Source organism: Sciurus vulgaris, assembly GCF_902686455.1.
Source record: "Sciurus vulgaris genome assembly, chromosome: 8".
NCBI classification, from domain to species: Eukaryota; Metazoa; Chordata; class Mammalia; order Rodentia; family Sciuridae; genus Sciurus; species Sciurus vulgaris.
In genome coordinates, this window is record NC_136468.1 from 125,025,539 (window position 1) to 125,051,064 (window position 25,526).

General features: G+C 43.2%; 2 protein-coding genes across 5 annotated transcripts in view; both read right to left on the minus strand.

Moving 5' to 3' along the window:
* GNB1L (G protein subunit beta 1 like) overlaps nucleotides 1-25,217 on the minus strand; it is a 68,887-nt gene extending 43,670 nt beyond the window's left edge. Inside the window, exons 1-2 of the mRNA XM_079152022.1 lie at nucleotides 25,200-25,217; nucleotides 24,823-24,920 (exon numbers count right to left, since the gene is read on the minus strand). The gene's annotated coding sequence lies outside the window, so the exon portion shown is untranslated. The remainder of the gene's footprint in view (nucleotides 1-24,822; nucleotides 24,921-25,199) is intronic.
* Nucleotides 19,573-25,239, minus strand: RTL10 (retrotransposon Gag like 10). Of its 4 annotated transcripts, none has more exons than XM_079152011.1 (3): nucleotides 25,200-25,239; nucleotides 24,823-24,920; nucleotides 19,573-22,813 (listed from the first exon to the last, which is right to left on the minus strand). In XM_079152011.1, the coding sequence occupies exon 3, from the start codon at nucleotides 22,600-22,602 to the stop codon at nucleotides 21,415-21,417; it is 1,188 nt and encodes a 395-aa protein (XP_079008137.1). In that variant the 5' UTR covers nucleotides 22,603-22,813; nucleotides 24,823-24,920; nucleotides 25,200-25,239; the 3' UTR covers nucleotides 19,573-21,414. The 4 variants fall into 4 exon arrangements, with proteins under 4 accessions (XP_079008137.1, XP_079008140.1, XP_079008139.1 ...); XM_079152014.1 differs by lacking the exon at nucleotides 25,200-25,239 and adding an exon at nucleotides 24,509-24,595 and having other exon boundaries at nucleotides 19,573-22,603; nucleotides 24,823-24,915; XM_079152013.1 differs by lacking the exon at nucleotides 25,200-25,239 and having other exon boundaries at nucleotides 19,573-22,603; nucleotides 24,823-24,915.
* Nucleotides 25,240-25,526: the final 287 nt, after the last annotated feature.

Here is a 25,526-nt window from a genome sequence, read left to right on the forward strand (position 1 = left end):
CTCTTAAGTGAGTGAGGCATAGTGGTGCCTACCAGCAATCCCAGGTAATAAGGAGCCTGAGGCAGGAGGATCACAAGTTTGAGACCAGCCTGAATAATCCAGACCTGACTTAACATAAAAAATAAAAAGCGGGGCTGGGGAGCTAGCTCAGTCGGTAGAGTGCTTGCCTTGCAAACACAAGACCCTGGGTTCAATCCCCAGCACCACAAAAAAATTTAAAAAATAAAAAATAAAATAAAAAATTTTAAAAAAGGGTTGGGTACTCCATTTATGTATGATCTACCAAAATGTATAAATGCATTCTACTGTCATACACAACAAATTAGAACAAATAAACAATACTAAAAATAAATTTTTAAAAAGGGTTGGGTATGTCACTCAGTGGTGTAAAAAAATCTGAAAATGGAAATGCATAAGCAACATAAATGTCCAATAAGCACATGAAAAATAGTCCATAGGTGAAAATTGACTCTATGATGTACATCTAACTTTGTGAAATTCCTGCTAACACAAACCATTTTTCCAAAGATCCTACCTAATACTCAATCTAGGATATGTCTAGGATATAATCCCAAATTATTGAACATTCAAAGAACCAGGAAAACTGAGAGCAATTCTTAAGGTAAAGACAATTTATAGATGTCATCCTTGAGAGGACTTAGAAGTTGGAAATATCAGAAAAAGATTTTTTAATGTGTGGGGGGTTGTTACTGGAAATTGAATCCAGGAGGGCTTTACCACTGAGCTATATCCCCAGCCCTTTTAATTTTTTTACTTTCAGGGTCTCATTAAGCAATTTTCTTATTACTGCTTAGGGCCTTGCTAAATTGCTGAGGCTGGCCTTGAATCTCTGATCCTCCTGCCTCAGATTCCAGAGTTGCTGGGATTTCAGGTGAGCACCACTGTACCCCATTCAGAAAAAGATATTAAGGTAGTTTTTGATTGTGCTTCATGAGGCAAAGGTAAACATTCATGAATAAACATAGTTCTTGACAGAGAAATAGAAATTACCTTTTAAAAAAATAGACATTTCAGAATTGAATAATACAATATCTGAAACTAAAAAAAATCTGATAATAGAATGGCAGATGACAGAGAGAACACAAAGATTGATCAATAGAAATTATTCAGAATAAGATCAGAAAGAAAAAAGACTGAAAAAACAATAGGACTATTAGGGACTTGTTAAATACAGTAGAAGTCTAATATTTAGGATAGTGGAGTCCAAGAAGAGAGAAAATAGAGCAGAAAAATTACTTGAATAAAAAAATGCCTGAGTCAATCATGGTGTTGCTTGCCTGTAATCTCCCTACTCAGGAGGATGAGGCAGGAGGATCACAAGTTCAAGGCCACCCTGGGCAACTTGTTGAGGATCTAAGCAATTTAGGGAGACCTTGTCTCAGAATTAAAAATCAAAAGGGGATGTAGCTCAGGTCGTTAATTGCCCCTGGGTTCAATTCCTGGTTAAACAAAACCAAAAACAAACAAACAATTAAACGAAAAACATGGGAGTACAGATCTCTTCAACATATCAATTTCATTTCCTTCAGATAAAGACCCAGTAGTGGAATTGCCAGATTATATGGTAGTTTTGTTTCTAATTTTTCCAGAACTCTCCATACTACTTTCTATAATGGCTGCACTAATTTATATTCCTACCAATAGTGTAGGAGAGCCCTTCTTTGTCCACATCCTTGCAAGTATTTGTTATTTTTTTTTTTTTTATAACCACTCTGGGGTGAGATAATAATGGTTTTAGTTTGCATTTCCCTTCTTCTAGTGACGTTGACCAGTTTTTCATGTTCTTGTTAGCCATTTGTATTTCTTCTTTTGAGAAGTGTCTATTCTGATAATTTGTCCAGTTTTTAATTATATTACTTGTTTTTGTATTGTTTTAGTTGTTTAGTTTCATATGTTCTGGATATTAATCCCTTGTCAGATAAATAGTTTGCAAATATTTTCTCCCATTCTACTGCTTGTCTCTCCACTCTGTCGAATGTTTCCCCAAAAGTTTGTGTTTTAAAGGCTTGTTCCCCAAGGTACTGCTACTGGGAGGCAGGAACCTTTAGCAGTTGGGACTCAGTGGGAGGTCCTTAGGTCATCAGGTGCAGGCCCCTGAAAGGGGACTGTGGGATCCTGGCTTTTTCCTCTTTCTTTTATGCTTCTTGGCCCTGAAGTAAACAGTTTTCTCTGCCATGTGCTCCCCTACCACTACCATCTGGCATACCCACCAGAAGCCCAAAGCAATGGACCGGCCTAATCTTGGACTAGAACCTCCAGACCTGTGAGCCAATAAATAAGCCTTTTCTCACAAGTTAATTACCTTGGGTATACTGTTACAGTAACAAAGTTAACTAGTATATACATCATGAAAGTGATCTAGTTTCATTCTCCTGCCTATGGATATACACTTTCCCCAGCACTCTTTATTGAAGAGGTTGTCCTTTGTTTAAGTTTCCTTTCTTGGTACCTCTGTTTCCTATTTGCCTCCACTGGCCTGTGTGTCTGTCTTTATGCCAGTACCATGCTATTCTGGTTACTACAACTTCATTGTACATTTGGAAGTCAAGTATTATGATGCCTCCAGTTTTGTCTTTTTGCTCAGGCATATTTTGGCTATTCAATGTCTTCTACAGTTCCATAGGAATTTTAGGATTTTTTTCCATTTCTGTGAAGAATATCATTGATATTTTTATAGGGATTGCATTGAATCTGTAGGTTGCTTGGGATAATAAGAATCTTTTAACAATATTAATTCTTCCAATTTAAGAATATGGGGTATCTTTCCATTTTTTAGTTTCTTTCATCAATTATAGTTTTCACTATAGAGTTCTTTCACCTCAGTTAAATTTATTACAAGGCATTTTGAGTTTTTTGTAGCTACTGCAAATGAGATTGCTTTCTTGACTTCTTTTTCATCTAGTTCATTATTGGTAAATAGAAACACTACCAATTTTGTGTACTGATCTTATATCCTGTAACTTTAATGAATTCATTTATCAGTTCTAACACTTTTTTGGTAGTATGTAGGTTTTTATGTCATCCATAAATAGGGATAGTTTATCCTCCTTCTTTCTAATTTGGATGCCCTGTATTTCTTTATCTTATTTCATCGCTCTAGCTAGGACTTCTAGTACTAATTTGAATGAGAGCAGTGAAAGTAGTCATCTTTGTCTTATTGAAGGTCTTAGAGGAAACACATTTCCCAGTGTTATGCTGTTACTAATGGGTTTGTCATTTACTACCTTAATTGGGCTTATGTATGTTCCTTCTGTACCTAATTTATTGAGAGTTTTTATCATGAAGGGTTGTTGAATTTTACCAAATGCTGTTTTCTGTATCTATTTACACAATCATATATTTCTATCATTCCATTGATGTAATACATCAAGTTAATTGATTTGTGTATATTGAACCAGTGTTGCATCCCTGGGATAAATCCCACTTGATCATGTGTAAAATCTTTTTGATGTGCTGTTGGATTTGGTTTGCTACTATTCTGCTGAGAATTTTTGCATCTGTGGTCATCAGGGTATCGGTCTATAATTTTGGTGGTGCTATATACTTGTCTGGGCAATAAGTTTGTAAGAATTCCCTCCCTCTTAATTTACTGGAATAGTTTAAGAATTGTGCTAGTTCTTTAAAAGTTTAGTAGAATTCATTCCTGAACTTTTCTTTGCTGAGAGGTTGAGTTTTTGTTTGGTTTGGTTTTTGTTTTTGGTTTTTTTTGGTTTTTTTTTTTTTTTTTTTTTTTTTTTTTTTTGGTATTGGGAATTGAATCCAGCAGGTGTTTTACAACTGAGCTACATCCCCAGCTCTTTAACTTTTTTAAAAATTTTGAGACAGAGTCTCAATAAATTGCCAAAGCTGGTTCCAAATTTGTAATCTTCCTGTCTCAATCTCCTGAGTAGCTGGGATTATAGTTGTGCATCACTGTTTCTGGCTAGGAGATTTTTTAAAACTACTGATTCAATTTCATTGCTTGCTTTTAGTGTTTAGGTTTTCTATTTCTTCATGTTTCACTCTTGGTAAGTTATATGTCCAGGAATTTAACCATTTCTTCTAGGATTTCCAATTTATTGGCATATAGTTTTTCATAATGTTCCCTTAATCTCTTTTGTACTTCTGTGGTATCAGTTGTAATATCTCCTTTTTTTTTTTTTTTTTGTCATTTCATTTATTTGGGTCGTCTCTCTTTTCTTATTAGTCTAGCTAAAGATTTGTTGATTTTGCTTCTTTTCAAATAACTAGTTTCAGTGATTTTTGTGTCTCAGTTTCATTTATTTCTGCCTTGTTCTTTCTTTCCCTCTACTAATTTTGAGTTTGGTTTGATTTCTGAAAAAAAAATTTATTTGGTCTTTTTAGATATACATGACAGTAGAGTGTATTTTGACATATTATACATAAGTGAGGTACAACTTATTCTAATTAGGATCCCATTTTTATGGTTGTACATGACATGGAGTTTCACTGGTCATGTATTCATACATGAACATAGGAAGGTAATGTCCAGTTTATTCTACTGTGTTTCCTACTCCCATCCCCTCTCTCTTCCCTTCATTCGCCTTTGTCTAATCCAATGAACTTCTATTCTCTCCCCCTCCCTAATTATGTGTTAGCATCCACATATCAGAGAAAACATTCAGCCTTTGGTGTTTAGGAATTGGCTTATATCACTTAGGATGATAGTTTCCAGTTCCATCCATTTACCAGCAAATGCCACAATTTTATTTTTTTTTATGACTAATATTTCACTGCATATATATACCACATTTTCTTTATCCATTCATCAGTTGAAGGGCACCTAGGTGGGTTCCATAGCTTAGTTATTGTGAACTGAGCTGCTATAAACATTGATGTATGCAGTGTGCTGATTTTAAGTCCTTTGGGTATAAGCCAAGAGGTGGGATAACTGGTCAAATGGTGGTTCCATTCCACGTATTATGAGGAATCTCTATACTGCTTTCCATAGTGGTTGTACCAACATATGAGTGAACCTTTTCCCCACATCCTAACCAACTTTTATTGTTATTTGTTTTCCTGATAATTGTCCTTCTGACTGGAGTGAGATGGAATCTCCGTGTAGTTTTAATTTGAATTTCTCAAATTGCCAGAGATGTTGAACATTTTTTCATATATTTCTGTATCATTCATATTTCTTCTTCTGTGAAGTACCTGTTCAGTTCCTTTGCCCATTTATTGATTGGGTTATTTGTTTTTTCAGTGTTAAGTTTTTTGAGTTCCTTGTATATCCTGGAGATTAATGATCTGAGGTTCAAATGGCAAAGATTTCCTTTCATTTTGTAGGCTCTCCACATTTTGATTGTTTCCTTTGCTGTGAAAAAGCTTTTTTGTTTGATACCATCCCACTTATTGATTCTTGATTTTACTTCTTGTGCTTTAGGAGTCTTGTTGAGGAAGTCAGTTCCTAAGCTAAGATGATGGAAAGTTGGGCCTACTTTTTCTTCTAGTAGGCGCAAGGTCTCTGGTCCAATGCCTAGGTCCTTGATCCACTTTGAGTTTTGTGCAGTGTGAGAGATAGGGGTTAAATTTCATTCTACTACATATGGATTTCCAGTTTTCTCAGCACCATTTGTTGATGAGGCTATCTGCTCCCCAATGTGTTTATGGTTCCTTTGTCTAGTATGAGATGACTGTATTTATGTGGGTGTCTCTGTGTCTTCTGTTCCATTGGTCTGAGTTTGATTTTGCTTTTCTAGTTCGAGTTGTTGCACTGTTAGATTGTTTATTTGAAATCTACTTTTTTGATGTAATCATTTATAATTTGATGTAATCATTTGATGTAACCATTAACATCTTAGTACTACTTTTGCTGTATTCCATAGGTTTTGTTATGCTGTTTCAAATTTAATTTGTTTCAAGAAGTTTAAAAAAAACTTTTAATTCACTGACCTATTTGTTATTCAGGAGCCTAGAGTCTAATTTCCATATAGTTGTATAAATTCCACAGTTCCTCTTGTTGATTTCTAATTTTATTCCATTGTGGTCAGAGAAGATAAATGTGTGATTTCAGTTTTTAAAAATGTATTGAGATATGTTTTGTGACCTACCACGTGACATATCCTGGAAAATGTGCTAATGAGAAGAATGTGTATTCTTCAGCTATTAGACAAAATGATCTATGAAGTATGTCAGGTCCATTTAGTCTATAATATAGTTTAACGCCAATGTTTCATTGTTCATTTTCTGTGTGGATAATCTGTCCATTGATGAAAGTGGGATGTTGAAGTTCCCAACTATTATTGTAGAGGAGTCTACCTTTCCCTTTAGATCTAGTAATATTTACTTTACATATTTAGGTGGCTTGGTGGTGGGTACATACACATTTTTTATTGTTATAGCCTTTTGTTAAATTGATCCTTTTATTATCATATAATGACTTTCCTTGTCTCTTTTTACAGTTTGTTCCTTTTTTCTTTTTTTTTGGTTTTGGGTTTTTATGTGTTTGGAGTGGGGGGGTTTGGTGCCAGGTATTGAACCCAGGGGCACTTAATCACTGAGCCACATCCCCATTCCTTTTTTATATCTTATTTTGAGACAGGGTCTCACTAAATTGCTTAGGGCCTAGATAAATTGCTGTATCTAGCTTTGAACTCAGCATCATCCTACCTCAGCCTCACAAGCTGATAGGATTACAGGCATGTGCCACTGCACCTGGCTCTTTTGACTTAAAGCCTGTTTTACCTGAGTATGGCAACTCTTGCTCACTTTTGGTTTTTTGTTTTGTTTTGCTTTTTGCAGAACTTGGAATTGAACACTGAGTTACATCCTCAGCTTTTTTTTTTTTTTTTTTTTTTTTTCCTTTTTTTAAGGTATATCCCCAGCACTTATTTATTTTTTTAAATTTTGAGACAGGGTTTCACTAAGTTGCTTAGGGCCTTGCTAAATTGCTGAAGCTGACCTCGAACTTGCAATCCTCCTGCCTCAGCCTCCCAAGTTGCTGGGATTACAGATATGCAGCCACTGTGCCTGGTTTCGCTTTTAGTTTCTGTTTGGTTTATTTTTCCATGCCTTCATTTTTAATCTGTGTGTATCTTTACTAGTGAAGTGGGTCCTTTGTAGGCAGCATAGAGCTGGGTCTTATGTTTTCATTCATTCAAGTAGTATTTCTTTTTAATTTGGGGAATTTAACCCATTTACCTTTAAAGTAATTATTGATATATAACAATATATTCAAGTCATTTTGCTCATTGTTGTCTGGTTGTTTTGTATATTTCTTGTTCCTTTCTTCTTCTCTTATTATTAATATTTGTGGTTTGATGGTTTTTTTGTAGTGATAAGGTTTGCTTTACTTCTACTTTTTTACCTACTCTACTAGTGAGTTTTATAATTTTGTATGTTTTCATGTTGGTAGTTATTGTCATTATACTTCTAGTTGTAAAACTTCCCCCAGCATTTCTTGTAAGGCTAGTCTAGTGGTAAGGAATTCCCTGTTTTTGCTTATCTAAGAAAGACATATTTCTTCTTCATTGCTGAAGAATAGCTTTCTTTGCTAGGTATTGTATTCTTGGCAAATAATTTTTTTTCTTTCAGCACTCTGAATATATCATACCATTTTCTCCTGCCTTCAAGGTTTCTGCTGAGAAATCTCTTGGTCTAATGGGGATTCCCTTATATGTGATTTATCATTTTTTTCTCTTGCTGCTTTTAGAAATACATCTTTGATTTTTGACAGTTTGACTATAATGTGCCTTGGAGAGGATCTCTTTGGGTTCAGACTAATTGGGGTTCCTTGAGCTTCATGGATCTAAATGTCCAAATCTCTCCCAAGACTTGGGAAGTTTTTAGGCAATATTATGTTAAATGTTTTTTGTGACTTTTCCACTCTTGTTCCCCTGAAGTTCCTAAAATGTGAGTATACGTTTACTTAAAGTCATCCCATAAGTGCCATAGGCTGGCTTTCTTCACTTTTTCATTCTTTTTGTCTTTCTGTTAATCCTAAAGATCTGTCTTAAAGTTCAGAAATTACTTTTTCTGCTTGACTGGCCTGTTGTTGTGGCTCTCAGTTGTATTTATTTTGTATTTATTTTATTCACTGAATTCTTTTGCTGAAAGACTTCTGTTTGATCCCTTTTTATAGTTTCTTGTTAAATATCTCATTCGACACATAAAATCCTTTCCTGATTTCATTAAACCATTTGTCCATATTCCCTTGTATCTCACCAAACTTCCTTAAGATAATTATTTTTAATTCCTTTTCAGGTACTTCATAAATTTCCTTTTCCTTGGGTTCTGTTACTGGAGAATTATTGGGTTCCTTTGGGGGTAACATGTTTTCTTCCTTTTTCATGTTTCCTGTGTCCTTATGTTGATATCTGTGCCTTTTCCAACTTTATGGAGAGTTTACCACCCCCACCCTGGTATGGAGACTCTTTCCTATGGATAGGTGTGAGAGTGTCAGTTCGGTATGATGTGTTAGAACTGATTCTGAGTAGAGACAGTAGTGTGGTTTCTGTACAGTTTCTTCAACTACATCCTCTCAAGTGATATCTCTGGTTGTTTGTGGGTGATTGTAACTGTGGTGGTGTGGTGTGCTTTTGCTAGGGATAAGGCTGCTACCTGGCAGGTTGTTAAACCAAACATGGGGTCCACAGATGCTGCCGGCCAGTGGTTGTGTGGCAGGCTCTTTACTTGGTTGGCTAACAGGTTGGGTTTGCATACTTATGGGCTAGCTAGCTATGTAGTAGGCTCGCTGGAGAGGAGGAGTTGCCACCTAGATGGCTGTCAGGCTGGGTTCAGGTGTACCCTGTTGTTGCAAGATGGTCAGCTATGCAGCTGGTCCACAGGGTACAGGATGAGGCTGTTACCTTGATAGCTGTCAGGCCATGCACAGATGTACAAAGAAGTCCCTGGTTGTGTGTCAGCTCTCCCTTTGCAAGTTCAAAAGTTCCCTGGGACATGGGGTACCAAGAGCCTTTGGAAGCCAGGGTCTCTGCCTTTTTTGATAGACCTGGGTTTTTAGCAATTGGGGTTGTGGTTCTGCAGTTACTCATATGAGCATAGCAGAATGATGGTAGAGTCTCAAGAATGAAGACACACTGTGGCCCCTAGTCCTCTAGGTGACCGGCATTCTAGCAGAAGATCCAGTTTCAAGATGGCAGTAAGACATAGCAGTTTAGGTCATGGTAGTTAGAGGGTGTACAGTGTGAGATCCTATGACAGCCTTGTGAACTGTGGGCAACTCTCCAAATTGTAGGAAGTATTAACACACACTTCAATGTGAATAAATCTCAAAATAATCATACTGTATGAAAGAAGCCAGAAAAAAGAGTGAATACCGTGATTCTATTTATATAAAATTCTAGGAAATGCTAAGTGAGCTAGAGTGATGGAAAAGCTAATTAGTGAAGACTTGGGGATGGGAAAATGAGGGAAGGGGAAGAGAGAAACACACAAAGGGACAGAAGGAAACCTCAGGGACAATGGACACACTCATTATCTTGGGAGTGGGGATGGTGTCACAGTTGGTGAAAATTTTAAATATGTGAAGTTTATTGTATATAATTATACCTTGGGTAAAAAAAAAGCCATTAGCATTAAACAAACCAATTTGAAATATACAAAAGATTGGAACAGTCATTTCACCTAAGAAGATAAAGATCACAATTACAAAAAGATGCTCAACATTAGCTGTTAGGGAAATGTAAATTAAACCCATAATGAAATACAACTACATACCCATTTGAATGGTTAAAATTAAGGGGAAGAAAAAGAAAGAAACCAAGGGCTGGCAAGAATGTGCAGCAACAGGAACTTTCAGACATTGTTGGTGAGAATGGAAAGTGGTGTGAGTACTCTGAAAAACAGCTTGGCAGCTTCCTACAAAAATAAATATGTGTTCTACTACCCAACCACTCTACTCCTGGATATTTAGAAAAAATGAAAACTTGTGTGCAAATGAAAAACTGTACATGGATGTTTAGTTTCTTTCATAATCACCCCAAATAGAAAACAACCCCAACGACCATCCTTAGATGAGTGGAATACTATTCAGCAATAACAAAAAAGCTACTGATATACACAACAACATGAATGAGTCTCCAGAGAATTATGTTGAGTAAAGTATAGTTCTATTTAGATGGCATTCTGAGAAAGGCAAAAAAGAGGGTATGAGGACAAATCAACGGCTGCCAAGGGGCAGAAAAGGGAAGGGGCTCACTGCCAAAGGCCGCAAGAGGGAGGATTTTGAGGGAAGGGGCAGTTTTCTGGTCCCAATTGAGATGGTGCTGGCAAAGATAAGTGTTACATTGTAAGTATATCTAATAATAAAATATCCCTGAGTCCATACTGAGGTAAAGAAATAACTGAATAAGCTTTAAAATGAGGAAGGAAAACAAATCTCCCATGCAGAATTCCACTTTACGTAGCTATTTCCCCTCTTAAGGAAGGAGTGTAAAACTGTTACCCTTCAAATGTGGACTATGCAGTGACTTTTTTCCTAAGAGTACAGTAAGAAAAGGGGGGAAAACAGTTATTTTACAGTGGAAAAACCTGGTAAACACTACTCCACCAGGTCATCAAGGTCAGTGTCAACAGTGATAAGTCATGTTGATGATATGAATCAATGATATGATATGAAAATAAGAATGGCACTTTATCTTTGTGGTATTTCTTCCCCAAACCTATAACCTCAGTCTAATCATGAAAAAGCAGGTGACAAAACTCAACTGAGGGACTTTCTACAAAGTCCCAGACTTTTGTGTCTCAAAATTGTCAAGGTCATTGAGGATAAGGAAGTTGAAGAAACTCACAGTTAAGAAGAATCAAGGGATTCATTCTGTTATTTTTTCTCATTTGTTTACAATAAAAATGAATTTAAAAAAAAAGTCAAATCAACAATTAAAAAAAAAAAACAAGGATCAAGGGAGACAAAATACTAAATGTAACATGAGATCCTGGGCAGGACCCGGGAACAGAAAAAAAGGACATGAGGTAAAAACTTGGGAAACCTGAATACAATCTGGGTTTAAGTCATTAACAATGTATGGATACTAGTTCCTTAGTTATACCCAACTTAAGATGTTAACAAGGTCAAGAGGACTCAGAAAGGCTTCTATGCACAAGTTAACAGTGGGCCCCTGCTCTCTTGGCCATTTTCTGAGATGCTATATTTCAAATAAAATATGTGCTATTCTTGTGCTATTTTTCTTGTGTTATAGTTAATGGTGTTTAATTTACTACTAACATTATGAAAACTCAGGTTTTTGGCTTTAGAGACAATACCTAATTCTGCTCAAGGTGACTATAAACAGATTAAAGTTTTCAATTTTAAGTAAATAAATTCCTACATAAAATAATTCATCATCTTATTTCTGTCCAAATGTAGATTTATTCAAATTATCAAAAGTTCCTCCTCATTTGGTGAAGCATATTAGCAATGACTTTTATCATTGTTTCTTCCAAAAGACACCTTTTACTAATGTAAGCAGAGCATCATGCCAGGCAAAGAAAGAAGGCCCATGTTGTCTCCTTTAGCCTACCCCACTTTATCTGTCTTTGAGATAGAGTTAAAACCAACCAGGTTTGCAGGCCAGCAAGGACATGGCAACAAGGCTCAGGGCAAGCATGTAAGTGGCATTCAAGTAGGAAGCAGGGCTTCCTCCTACCTCCTGCTCCTCTCCCAGGCTACACCTGGAACAGGAAAGGTGCTCCCTTTCCTGTTGTCCTCCCCTCGTCTTCCTGATAAGAATAGATGACACCCTCAGAATTGGCCCCGCACTATGGCCTCAGCCAGCATTTTCACTCTTCCAGCCAGCCCCACACAGCTCACCCCACGGCACTGCATCACAGATAAAGCTCTGGGATGTCTAGGCCCGCTCACTGGCACACTGCACATTGCTGCTGCATCAAACCAGAAAACCCAGAAACACCCCTCCCCGTCTTTGAAATGCGTGGAGATCTAGGGGAGTCAGTGGGCATGCATATAGTCCATCAGAAACCAGCTCCAACTCCTTTATCAAAATCTGCCCAAGAGGGATCCCAAAGTCAGTATCACTTCCATGGCCTTAGCTCTGAGCCCAAGATGAGTGGGAAGAAACTGAGATAGTGAGGCCCCTGAGGAGTGGTCCTGCCTTAAAGAAAACCTAGGACAAAACCATCACCAAAAGAGACCAGACTTGCCTATGTGGGCTATAGAAAGACTGTATTCCAGATGAAAACAAGAGAAGGTACAAGCCTACTGGGATGACAAGATCACTATGCCATTACCTGCCACCCATGGCCACAAGAACTGAATATGCTCCCAGGTCGAGAAAAATACACTGCACACCCTGCTTGGGCACATGGGCTGCCAGAGCCAGCCATGAGGGACACCCAGTTCTCTACTGGTATCACCCAGCTCAGGACCAGCCTGGAAAGGATCTAAGTAAGCCAGTCCCACCACAGCATCAGCCACAGCCACAGTCCTGCCCATGCCCACACAGCTCTCCCTCCCTGGTCTTAAGCCTGGGAAGCAGGTCTGGCCATAGTAACTCAGACTACACAAAGAAACCATTTCTGGAATGGGGCTCCGTTTGGCAATTCAGAGTCAAAGGCGCACTTCATAGCTCCTTTCCAAATCCTATGCATTGTCAGGGCCCTTTCCCCTTTGAAGCCTTGCTGAGTGATTGAAGCGTCTACTTTCTGAGGGGCAGATAGCACTGGGCTGGTAATCTGACTCTAAGCCACGGGATAAAGGTAGTTTGTTTCCTCTCAGCCCGTCTGTCAACACCTCCTCAGTAATTAGCCCTAATTATTACAAAGGGCCGGCCTCCCATTCGGTTATTAAATCAGAAATAGTATCATGGTCGGGCATCTGTCAACGCCCTGACTGGCGACCTTCGATTCATTGAATCCTCTGTCAGTATCCACCTTGGGAAGCGCCCAAGCGGGCAGGGAGGTAGCAGCTTCAAAGATGTGGATCCTGGGGAGGAATTCCGGGGATGCAGGGAAGCAGGGAGGGTGAGTGCTATGCAGCCCAATACCAGTGCCAAAGGTGGGAGCTAGGCACCTTCCGCCACAGGGCAGTGAGGACACACCCCAATCACAGTCACTCCCACCTGCCAGGGCTGACTGATGTCAATCTTTGTGCTTATGGAGGGGGGTGGGAGTTGATAGGGCCCTCAATAGCTCCTTCTCCTGGAGGACAATGTGGCCCCCCCAGGCCTGCATCTAGCACATCCATTTCCAGAAGAGGCAAGCAGACTGCAGCCTTGACTGACAGCTTGGCCTGAGGCCCAGTGAGGCCCTGCACCAGCTCAGTAAGTGTGTTCAGGAAAAACACCTAGGAGAGAAGGCCAAGCCTCAGCTTCAGGGAACCCTATTCTGAGGCCAGGCAGTTAACCTGGGCACCACAGTAGCAGGGCATCTCCTGAGAGCTGGTGTATCCAAAACAACAGAACTTGGACTGGCATAGTGGCACATGTCTATAATCCCAGTGACTTGGGAGGCTCAGGCAGAGGGATTTCAAGTTTGAAGCCAATCTCAGCAACTTAGTGAAACCTGGTCTCAAAATAAAAAATACAAAAAGACTGGGGATGTAGCTTAGTGGTAAAGTTCACCTGGGTTCAATTCTCAGTCCCAAAAACAAAACCAACAAAGAACTTGGGTTCTAGTCATAGACATGATTTCCATGCTGGAGCCAACTGTAGTCCTGAAGGACCTGCTGGAGGGAGTAGTCATCCTTCCTGCAGGGCCTGGGCCTGAGCCTCTCCTTTCACCCAGGGAAAATGCTCTGTTTGCTCCACCACAGAAGCCTTTAGCTCCCACAAAACACCACTCTGGCTACCTGAGAAGATGCTGCCACTCTAAGCAGGTCAGCACCTGATACAATGTTTGAACACCTGACTGGGTCTGTACATGCCCCTTCCAGACAGGCCCCACTGATTAGGGGAGGGGGGCAAGTTACAGCCCTGTGTTCCTGAATGGTCTCCTCTGCTGAAGACATGGCCCAAGTGGGCTAATGTCAAATAGAATTGATAGTAGTCCCCCTGCCAGCCCAAGGCCTGCTCTTCTCCCCAGTGGTGACACCAGCAAGTCCCTGTTGGGAATTCAACCAGCACTGAGATCTTGTGGCTACCATCATGCTGGCCAGCTGAGGTAATTGGAGTGACCTCATGGAGACCTAGGCATGGGTTGGTTTTCTTCCTTGGTGAGGTCTGGAATCCTCTTGGCTGGAGCATGTGAGAGGTGATGGGCTGGTCAGCTTCAGTTGCAAAGGCAACCTGTAGTTTTGAGGGCACAAGTCACAGACTGGGGTCAGAAGAAATGCAGGGTGAGGGGCTGCTGGGTTGCAGGAGCAGGTAGGGGGGTATCTCTCCATGAATAGGGGACTCAAGCTGAGGCTGAGGACATCCATCAACCAGGAGCAGGTTTGAGAAGCCTGTGAGACAACAGGAAGGAAGCCTGACTGAGGAGGGATTTTTAGCAGTCTGCCTCCAGGCACTTATGGGCAGAGGTAGGAACCCAGCCAGTAATGGGTCACCAGCTTTACTGTGTCTAGAAAACATGGGGGGAAAAATTAGTGCTCTACAGAAAGCATGACCATTCCCATGTGCTAAAACCAGCTGCAGCTCACCACAGCGAGGATGCCCAGTCCACCAGAGGCCACTGTCTGTCCCATCAGAGAGAAACACTCATGCAGGGTAGGGTTGGGGGCCAATCCCCTTGGAGATATGCCCGGGCAGCTCAAGGGAACATAGTCTAACTTATAAGAGGGACCCCTAACCACAATGGTGGTGACACGTTCTGACAAATACTTGCATATCTGGTATCTCCCATGGTAGAAGCCACCTAAGGTGGCAGGAGTTCATCACACTCCTGGGGACAGTGTGGCCAGCTGTGTGCCTTATGGACTCCAGAGTACCCACACCTGGTGCACTTCTGGTTGTGCACATGCTCACACATTCCACAGCAATATGTCTACCACACCCACATTCAAAAAAAATGAGGGTGAAACTCAGCTTCCCTGGGCACTATAAGCAGGCACTTCCCTCACTGAGGAATCCCTATATGCACAGCATGCAACAAAGGACCCATCTCTGTGGCTCACACAAACCACCACCCAGCCTCCAGGATGATGCAAGATACTCTGGCAAAGTGTCCCCACTGGGCCCCCATCATGTGGTGGGCTCTCAAGCACCCAGTCATGCTTCCACTGTCCACCTGCCCTCACAGGGATAGGGCTACTCCAAAAGCCCAAGACTGGGCAGCATAAAGACACAGAGAAACAGAAACAGAATGGGGGTGGTGGGTCCAGACATCCCTTTCCACCCATCTAGTGGCCCAGTCAGTGGAAGGACATAACAATCTGGCAAGTATATACTCACTCCCACCACTGAACCCAGTCCTGTACTGTGGGACCCCTGAGACCAGGAGGGAAGAATTTAGCTGCTGAGGAAACCCTGCAGGTCAGGGCTCTTCCTCTACTGGCCACCCAATGTCTCCTAGTGATGCGTGGTCCCTCTACAGAGGACACTGTGGCTCAGAAAAAAAAAAAAAAAAAACTATGGGAGCTCAGGGCTCCCTCTATCCTTTCTGAGCTTGGCTAGGCTGCCCATAGGCATAGCACTTCCAGGGACCTGCAAGGCATTACTGGAGCTGGGAGAGGGGCTCACTAGCACCCAGAGTACCCTATTGTGTTTGTGACCAAATGTTTCTTAAATTAGTCAAAACAATCTGGAGAACAAGGGCAGTGGTGGACATTTCTCTACCATAAAATCAGCACTACTTATAAAGTCAAAATAACTAATATGGGATAGACCAGACCAGAGTTCTATTGATTTGTGGCTAGGATGGCACCCAGTGGCCAATGGCCTGGGCAGTTCCATGCCTTATGGAAAAAGGAGAAATGAGATCCTCTACCACTTAAGATATAACAGGTTATGCTCTGGAAAACACAAGCCCCCAACTTAGCAGCTTAACACATCAAAAATTTATTTCTTGCTCATATTACCCATCCATTGAAGTTGGCAGAGACACTCTGCCCATCACAGGCCCTCAATGATGTCAACGGACTCTCCCTCCACCAGTTACACTGATAAGTAGACTCCAGGTTTATTGTAAAAGACAACACCTTAGATAATGTCTTTCAGCCCCATGAAGGAGAAAATTCCTTAAATTTAAGTAATGAAAAGAGTTCCACAGACAGAACAGTTAAGCATTGCCTATTCAAGGGCAGAAGAGACTCAGCAATCCCATGCCTAGGCAAAGGCATCAGGCCCTGGATGAACCCTGTACATAGCCACAAAGGGCTCTCATAATAGCAGTCCAAAACTGTGAAAATGAAAAACAAAACCAAAGAAACACATCTTGAACATTGTTATTAGCTGAATTTTGCCCCCCTAAATTCTTATGTTAGAATCCTAACCCTCAATTCATCAAAACATGACTATATTCGGAGAAGGTCTTTAAAGAGGTGATTAAGTAAAATAATGTCACTAGGGTAGGCCCTGATTCAATGTGCCTGGGGTCCTATAAGAGATTAGGAAAGGCATATAAAGAAGGACTGTGTGAAGCCACAGGAAGAAGACAGCCACCTACAAGTCTCAGGCCTCAGGAGAAAACAACCCTGCCGACACCTTGACTTGGGTTTCTAGTTTCCAGAACTGTGAGGAAATAATTTTCTGTGTCTAAGTCACTCAGCTTGTGGTATTTTGTCATGGCCTACGCATATTAACACAGGCATCTTCCCATAGGCCCGTGCCTTTTTCCCTCCTTTCTTCCCTCCATGGCAGCACTATTCAGTGGCACAAAAAATGGCTCACACATCTCAGTACTGAGTGACCCAGTTCACAAAAGGACCTGTGGCTTTCTTTGGCCATAGTGGCCTAAATGGGATGATTCATATCCTTTTTGGCTCACTGTGGTCTTTCCCTTGCATCTGTGATTATGAAAAGAATTATGTCCAGATGGAGATCCTGACATGGGTTACCAAGAGAACCCAGAAGGCAGAGTATATCCCAGACCATCCCTACTGGATATGTGGCATGCACAAGAAATCAGTGGAGCCACTCCAGTTGCTAGGACATTGGAGGCTTTTGTCACTGCAGCACAATCTGACTCATGCCAAAAGACACTGCAGGGATAAACAGTTTTATCTGCTTTACCCCATATTGTTGGATCTGTGGGCTATCCCAGTTTTGCTGATAATAATGCAATGACACCCATGAGGCAGTCATAACAGCTCAGGCCCTAGGCAAGGTACTGAAGAACATCATCTTCATTAGACCCTCCTGAATGCCCAAGGAGGACAAAATATTTTAATAGTTTAGAGAAATATTTTAATAGTCAGGTGAGGAGGCCAGATGTAACCAAGCACAAGTCCACCCTTGGAACCCACACACTATGGCGGCACCATGCCACAACTACCTGTGGTATGAGCCTCTGTGCCTATGGGCAGGTATGATCAGAGTACATGTGTACCCAGAACTGTTTGGGTAGAACTGAAGGGTTTTATATACCCACCAACAGCAAGACAAAGTCTGCTTCTCCAAACCTTCACCTTTAGCAATTCTGCCTACCTAAAACTTAAAATCCTGGAATCATAAGAAAGAAAGAAAAAAAAAAAAAAAAAACACCCATAATTTTCTGCAATACTTTTATGACTTTTTAAAAATGTTGCTATATTGATATATTTAGTCCATCTGGAATATACATAGTCCCCAAGAGGTACTAAATATTCAGTTTTACTATTTTCCAGATGGTGAACCAGTAGTTCCAACTGATTTTACTGAACAACTCATTTTACCCCACATTAATTTGAAATAACTCAAGAATATACAATTTTCCTATTTATGTGGTTCTATTTCAGAGTTCACTATTGTCTGTTCATCTCTCCATACAGATACCCAACATTAAATTATATAGTTTTATAAAATACTCTCAACATCTTACATGACCTTTCATCCTCAGTACTTCCTGTTTTAAGATTTTCCTTGGAGACAGATACTTTTTAAAAAAAACCCTATGCTAGTACCTTCCACATTTTATCTTTAGGGAATAAAACCTCTGAGTATTTCTAAGAAAGGTGAGGAATAGACACATGGAAGGCAGGATCAGTACCTACGTCCATCCCTGAGCATGTCTAGCATCATTTGCCCTGTATGCAGGTGCCAGCAGGAGCAAATGACACAAGGTCTCCTTACATGGGCCATGCATGCATAGCCTTCTCTCAAGACCTTTGTTTGCCTTCCTTTCCAAGGAGTGGGAGAGCCGCTCAGTAATTGCCTCTCACTGGCAGGTGCAGCTGCTTCTGGTAACTAAGGCACCTTGCAACAAGGGCAAGTTGTAGTCCCCCATTCTTTCCTCCACACCATCTGCATAGGCACTCAGAAATGGACAACCTTGGAGCTGCTGCTGCAATGCCCACACTCCTTTTCTTTTTGAGAAGGCCCAATCACAATGAATAGGACACATTTTCCAAATTAAAAACAGCTCATATGAACTCTCCTAAGTATTTGTCTTCCCTGCCTAGATAGAGGTATGGTGGACTATAACCAAGCCTTGAGGAGCTGCCCTGGCAGGACATGAGACAGCAGGGAAGAGGGCAACCTCAAGCTGAAGGTTCATCAGATGGACACAGAGAAGGCAGTTGTATAGATGTCAGAAAAATGTGGGAGGTCAGTTGGATGACTGAGGTATCTATTCTAGTGGCCCCAAGTTCTATGGTCAGAGTCATAGGCAGGCCAGGCCATGCCACAGCCGGCTGGAGAGGTGTAGAACATTCTGTCCTGGCCTTCAACAATCACATGGTGGGACAGTTGTGTGACCCTGAACAGGACTAGGGTTGGGCCAGGATATCGAGATTTCTAAATGTCAATCAAGAAGGCACATCAGATTCTTCTGTCAGGTTGCTTGTTTTGTTATCAGGTTTATATCTGCTTCCTAAAAATAGCTTCTCACCTACTTCCAAGATTTCCAGCTGAAATAATACACATAAAACCATCTGAACCCAGAGCCTTTTAAAATAAGTAACCAAATAAAGTAATGCCAATTTCTACTTTTCTGAAAATATCTTACCAGATGTTTGCTTATTACTGTTTTTCCCTAAAATAACTGGCTGTTTTCAATTTTAGTGTCCACTTTTTCATCCTACTTTCCAGGAAGGCATCTTTTTTTGTTGTTGTTTTTTCACAAAGGTAAAACTGAGTTTGAGACTCTTGTGTAAGCACCTGAGTAGGCACACACTGTACACTGGGATGACTTGAGACCCCATCCTCAGGTAAACTTGGTTTAAAGGCGCTTCCACACTCAGCTGTCACTAGAAAACCCATTCCATGCAGAACAGGTCTTTCTTCATTCCAATCCCTGGCCCAGGGCCTCCAAGCTCTAATCTGATGCCTGCTACTCACTTTACCTACAGCTCTCAGAAGTCAGTTCTCAAGGCCATCCTTCACCTGCCAAGCCTCCCATCCCCACCCATTAGGCCCCAACTCCTCCCACCAGATCCCTCAATCCTCAAAGTACCCAGTGGGAACCACACCTGTGACACTGACCTGGGATGCTTAAAGTTGGGCCTCTGTTGACAAAACAAGGATTCTATTAAGCAGCAACCACCACATCACACATTTAGCAGTGGATCCAACATATCTTTAATGAGCACCAATTGTGTATCAGGGACACAAAGCTAAGACTGAGGTCCCTGCCCTAGAGGCTCACAGTCTGCTGGGAGATACAAGTTATTTACATCAATGGGGTTTTAAACGCTGCATCAACAATAGGCAAGAGTACATGGGGGAGGGCATATACTGCTTTAGAAAAGGGAGAGGGGGCAATAAAGAATGAAATTGTTATTTACAGGAAAATGGATAGAACTTGAGAATATTAAGTGCAATATTCCGAACTCAGAAAGTCAAGGGTTGTGTATTTTCTCTCATGTGCAAATTAGAAAAAAGCAAAGGTGGTGGTGGTGGTCAGGTGGGAATCTCATGCAAAAAGAAGAGAGCAGAGAAAGACCAGGGGAAGGATAGGGAAGGGCAGGTACTAAGGAATGAAACTGACCAAATCATAGTTATACTGTATGCATACATGAATATATAACAATAAATCCCACTATTATGTATATTTATAATATGCTAAATTTTAAAAAAGAAAAGAATAAAGGGGAGACAGCCAGGCATAGTGGCATGTGCCTATAATAGCCTCTTTGGGGGCTGAGAAGACTGCTTAAGTTCAGGAGTTTGAAGACAGTCTGGGCAATACAGCAATCCACCATATCAAAAAAATTAAAAAGGGGTGGGGGGCAGGGAGTAGCACAGAAACATTGAGATCTGTGTCAAATTCTTAAGAAAACTGGTGTGTCCATATTAGTATACGGAGGGAAGAATGCCTAGAGTTCAACTAGGCAATGAGGCCTGGATCCCACTTTCAGCTGGCTTGGGCTGTTGGTAAATCCACAAGGAAGCCAAGATGCCATCTTACTCATTCAGGATTCAGGACATTGATTGCTGCTTCCCCATTATATACAGAGGCCAAGGTATGGAATCAACAGTGCCTACTGATGGAAGAATGGATAAAGTAAATGTGGCATTTTTACATAATGGAATATTATTCAACCATAAAAAGAACAAAATAAAGCAACACAGAACTAGAAAACATTTAGTGAAAAAAGCCAGGCACATAAAGACAAATACCCTATGTTGTTGTATGTGGAAGCTTAAAAAAGTTGATTTCATAGAACTAGGGGCTGGGAAGGATGGAGGCAGGAGAGACAGATGGAGGTTAGATAACAAGTACCAAAATACACTTATGTAAGAAGTTGTTCCAGTATTCTATGACACAGCAGGGTGCCTAGTTTATAATAATGTATTATATAAAGAACTAGGAGTTCAAAGGTTCACAACACAAAGAAATAATAAACACTTAAGGAGATGGAAATGCCAATTGTCCTGATCATTACACATGTACATGTGTATATCAAATTATCACACTATATTCCATGTAAGTATGCACAGTATTTTTTAAAAGTGGCCATTTCCTCCACACAGCCTTTCTTAGATTCCAACCGGGAGCTCAATATGCCACAGAGAACAGGAATGTTGCGGGTAGGGGACAGAAGCACAGACACTATGTAGGGACCATGTCCAAATAGGACAGACATGGCAGACCCAGTCCAGTCCCAGCTACTGTTGAAAAATGCCAAGGGTGGTGTTTTGTGAGAGTTAACAGGTAACATGGGTGGTGTAAATATCTGAGGGGGCTAATCTACAGAACTATCCAACTAGTGGGCATGGGCCCAGTAAGACAGTACTCCCAGACAAAGGGTGAGAACACAGCTGGAAACCCAGCAGGAACAGAGAATGAGAACACAGGACAAAGGCCCTTGTTCTGCTTGGGATCGGGGTTACTGCTTGTGCTCCAACAGGGAGAAGTCCAAAATGGGTGCATCTACTAACCTTGCTATGAAGTTGTCTGGAGTCATCTGGGGACACCACTCTGTCCTGACTGGGGATTGTGGAGCTCCTTAGCAACACAGGCCACTTGATCACAAAGTGCACTATTGCTCCTGCCGGGGCTATGTTCTGAGCCCATAGATGCATGCTGGCAAACAGGAGAAAATGGTGTCTCTTCTGAGGTCTCCACCACCCTCTGTGGTGCACCTAAGGATACATCCTGAACTTCCTCAGTCTCAGAAACTTCCTCCTCTATTTTCTGGGTTTCGGAACCCTCTGGGTAAGCTATGTCTGTTGTCTGGGCAGGGGCATTAGATTTTGAAAGTGTATGGACAGGTGTGGGGTTTGCCTCCTCTGGCTGGAAGGCAGCTAGCCCAACAGGACCAGGATCAGGGCTACAAGCAGAACTGGACAGTGAAGGGACCTCCTGGGACCTAAGGGTGCTCTCCTTCACCAGGACATTTCTGGATGTAGAGAGGGGCCTAGACACAGCAGGGGTGGCCAGAGCAGCTGAGACAGGCCTAGGGGTGCCCATGTTGAGTGCCAGGGCCTCTGAGAACCTAGCTAAATACTCTCTCACCACAGGCAGCTGCGGGGCCACTGGTGGCTGGCTTGAGGCTGGGGGTAAGGGACAGGGCACTGCAGCATGGTACTCAGCAAAATTGTTTGGGTCTTGAATAACTTCCTCAAGATCCTGGCAGAACAGCTCATAATCATCAGGCAAGGGAAGGTCCCCATCAAGGTAGGGGGCTGCCCATGCCCTGGCTCGTCCAGTCAGGCGTCCAAGAATCTCACAGACACGGCTTAGGTTGTCTTGATAATGCTCAAAGCGGAAGGACATGTAATCGCCTAGCTGGGCCAAAAAGCGGTCCAGCAGCCATGGAGAGCCGTCAAAGGTGCCTGGGTCCGAGCCGGGCACCCAGTGGAAGTCCATCCTGAGGGGCCAAGGGCCGGGCATGCGTGCAGCCGGGACGCCCCTTTCTGTGGGCTTACCACCAACAGAATCACTAGTTGTGCTCTTCTGCTCCATGGTTGTGCGTACACACACGGGGTCCCCACAGCAGGGCCGCTCAATCCAGGGATCCACAAGGGGAGTATATGCCACCCCAGGAGAGGCCTGGTCCATCTGCTGCCAAGGGTGTGCGTTGGCATAATTGGCAGCTGCCCGGATGGGAATGCGAGGGCCCTGCCGACGGCGACGACCCCGAGGCATGCTGGAAGCAGAGGGGAGAAAGGAGGAAGAGCTGGCACAAGGAGGGTGTGGACCCAGGCAGCACAACAGGATAGGGATCGGCTGGACAGGATGTGGCAGACCCAGCAGTTCCAGGCAAGTGCTGAGGACCAGAGGAGCTGACAACTGCGACCTCAGGAGAGCAGAGGTGAGCCGAGGGGACTGTCAGACGCAGACCATCATCCAAGGCAATCTGTCCAAAAACAAGGTGAGGAAGAGCAGGAACTAGGCCCAACCATCACAGGCTGGCAGGAGAAGGCAACAAGCAAGCAAACCCCTGGCACCCAACGAAGAGCTCTGAGTAGAAGGAAGGGCCCAGGGGGTTGGCCTGGGATGTCCAAGAAGATAGGAAAATGTCACCTGTGACTTTCAAGGCAAAGGGATAATGACAGATGCTGTCGATCTCAGGAGAATAAAAGGGGTCAGATCAGAACTATTGGGGAATTTCAGGACAATGAGAGTAAAAACCTTTACAAGAGTCCTCCATTTGAGCTGAACATTGACCCCTCCTCCCCCCACCATCAGCATGAGGCTGGTACTACTATGGTAACTAAGGAAGAATGGCAAAGGGACTTGTTCTGTAGCTACACACCAACTAGTAAGTAACAGAGAAAGCAGTGGAATAGGGTTGTAGAGGCCACAGGTCTAACCACAATATCATACAGGTTATAGACTATGCTTCAGTCTGCTGAGTAAGCTCCAGGCTCCCCAAACACTATAAACTAAGTACACACAGTATGTCTTAAGGTTCTTGCAGCACCAGGCACACCCAACAGAAGCAGGGTCCCCAGCTATTACTTGCTCCCTCCAGCACTGTCCTCTCCCATGCTTTTTACTGAGTATCACCTACAGGCAATGCTACCTCTACCCCAAACACATCTCCCTACATTTGCTATCACAGTCTACAGTCAGCACCTATGAAACCATGTCCCTTTTGCTGTGTCTGCTCCCACCATTCCAATCACCCATGCCGAGGGCCTGGAGAGACCCTCTCACAAGGCTGAACTGGCCCCCTTCCAAGCAGAGGTCACCAAGGAGGCCAAACCATTGGCAACTACAGTTCTCTTCCAGGACAGGGAATCCTCTGGGGCTCTCACTCTGTCCCAGTTCCCTCCCCAGGCTCTCTAGAAATAGAGACCTTCATGAAAGTCTCTCTGCTTCATCCCTGCATACATATCCCAATCTTCTACTAGTTCACACCTAGGAGCACCATGGCCTACACCCATCTTTACGTCCAGTTCCACATATAGTAAACATATCTCAGGTTCCTCCACAGAGGTACAGTTATGTTGGTCTTTGTACCCAGTACCTCCGTGGTCTGCAACACTCAAAGTTGACAGGACTACCAGCACCAAACTCTGCCACCCAAGCTCTCTGGAATGCCTCAGAAACATCCCCCCCACTTCACCCTGAAAGCCCAGCCACTGACCCTGGCTTCCCAACCTACTACAAGAAAAGAATACACTAGGCCCTGCAGCAGCAGTACCCCACAAGACAGCATATGAGAGGAGTTCATTCACGAGTTCAGTCCTGTTTTTAACTGAGTTCTAAAACTGCAGTGTCTATAATTCAGGCCCTAGTGCCTGCCACCTGCCTAAGAATAGGTGTCAGGAGACCACCCACTCCAAAATCATATTCCATGCCATGGGATGATCTTAGTACTATCCAGACCTCTGTCAGTCCTTCTTCCCTGTCTTCAACTCCCACCCACACTAGGAAATTTAGCTGTCACCCTGCCCATTCACCTGCATACCTGTATGCCCCTTGCAGCCTCAGGGAGAGGGATACCCTGTACTAGCCAGAGAGCCCTGCTTTGCTTTAAGCCTTCCTAACATTGGACCAGACTCTCATCGTTTTGTAAACCTTGGCCCTCCCATGCCCACCTCACCTATCGGTATGTTGGTCCCTCTTGCTTCTCTCTCCTCCCTGCAAGGCACTGGGGAATTTCAGTCCTTCTCCTGAACTGGACAGCGCTCAATTAAAAAAGCATGTGTGGCGCGTGTGTATTTACCTCCGCAATGCTAAAGTTAGTACCTAGAATGCTGGAGCCTTCTTTACTCCTTAGAAACCCAGGGAAAGAATATACCCAAAGCCTCAAAGCAAGTCGAAGGCAAACGACTGCACCGCTCGCCCACCCGCCCCCAAGCACCCGCCATGCAAGAAATATGAGCTCAAAGCCCCAAAGCAATAAAGCCCAAGTACCTGCAAATACGCGAGGCACCCGCAGAGAGGGTCCAGGGATTCGAAACTGGAGACCGTAGGGACGGGCCTCTCTTGGAGAGCGAAAATCCACGCGGCTCCTAGAAAGCAGAGAACAAGAGGAGCCTGAGCTAGGCAAGGCGGAGGCGGGAGCGACGTCCCGAGACGGCGGGAACTGTCCCCAAATCTCCGAGTGCTCCTCAGTCCCCGGTGCGGACCGAGAAACTGAGCCCCGAGGGCCCGAAGCACACCAGAACCCTGGCCAGGGACGCCGAGCGCCCCTCCGTGGACCGGGAGTTGAGAAAGAACAAAGAGGACTAAGTTGGGCGTGAACACAGTATTGCCCCGCCGGCCTCCCGGGCTCGCGCAGCAACACTGACCCTTCAGACAAAGTCCTGGACGCCCGCTGGTACGAGCGAGCAACCCAAGAGAAAACCGCGTCGTGCAGCCACACCCCCAGCGTGCGCGCGGCCGCCCCCTACGTCCCCGCTCAGGGTCCCGTGACAGCCCAAGACAGCCTCCCTGCCCTGCCGCGCGCGCGCCTTCTCCCCTCCGCGTCTGCGCCTTGCGCCTTGGGGCCTCTGCTGCGCAGGCGCTTCTGGGTCTTGCCAGCGCGGCAGCGAAGCGCGGGGCGTGATGGGAGCGCGCGCCCTTTACCACGCCGCGCCAAGTGCCACGAGAGCAAGCAGGGCCGCCTGCGCAGGCGC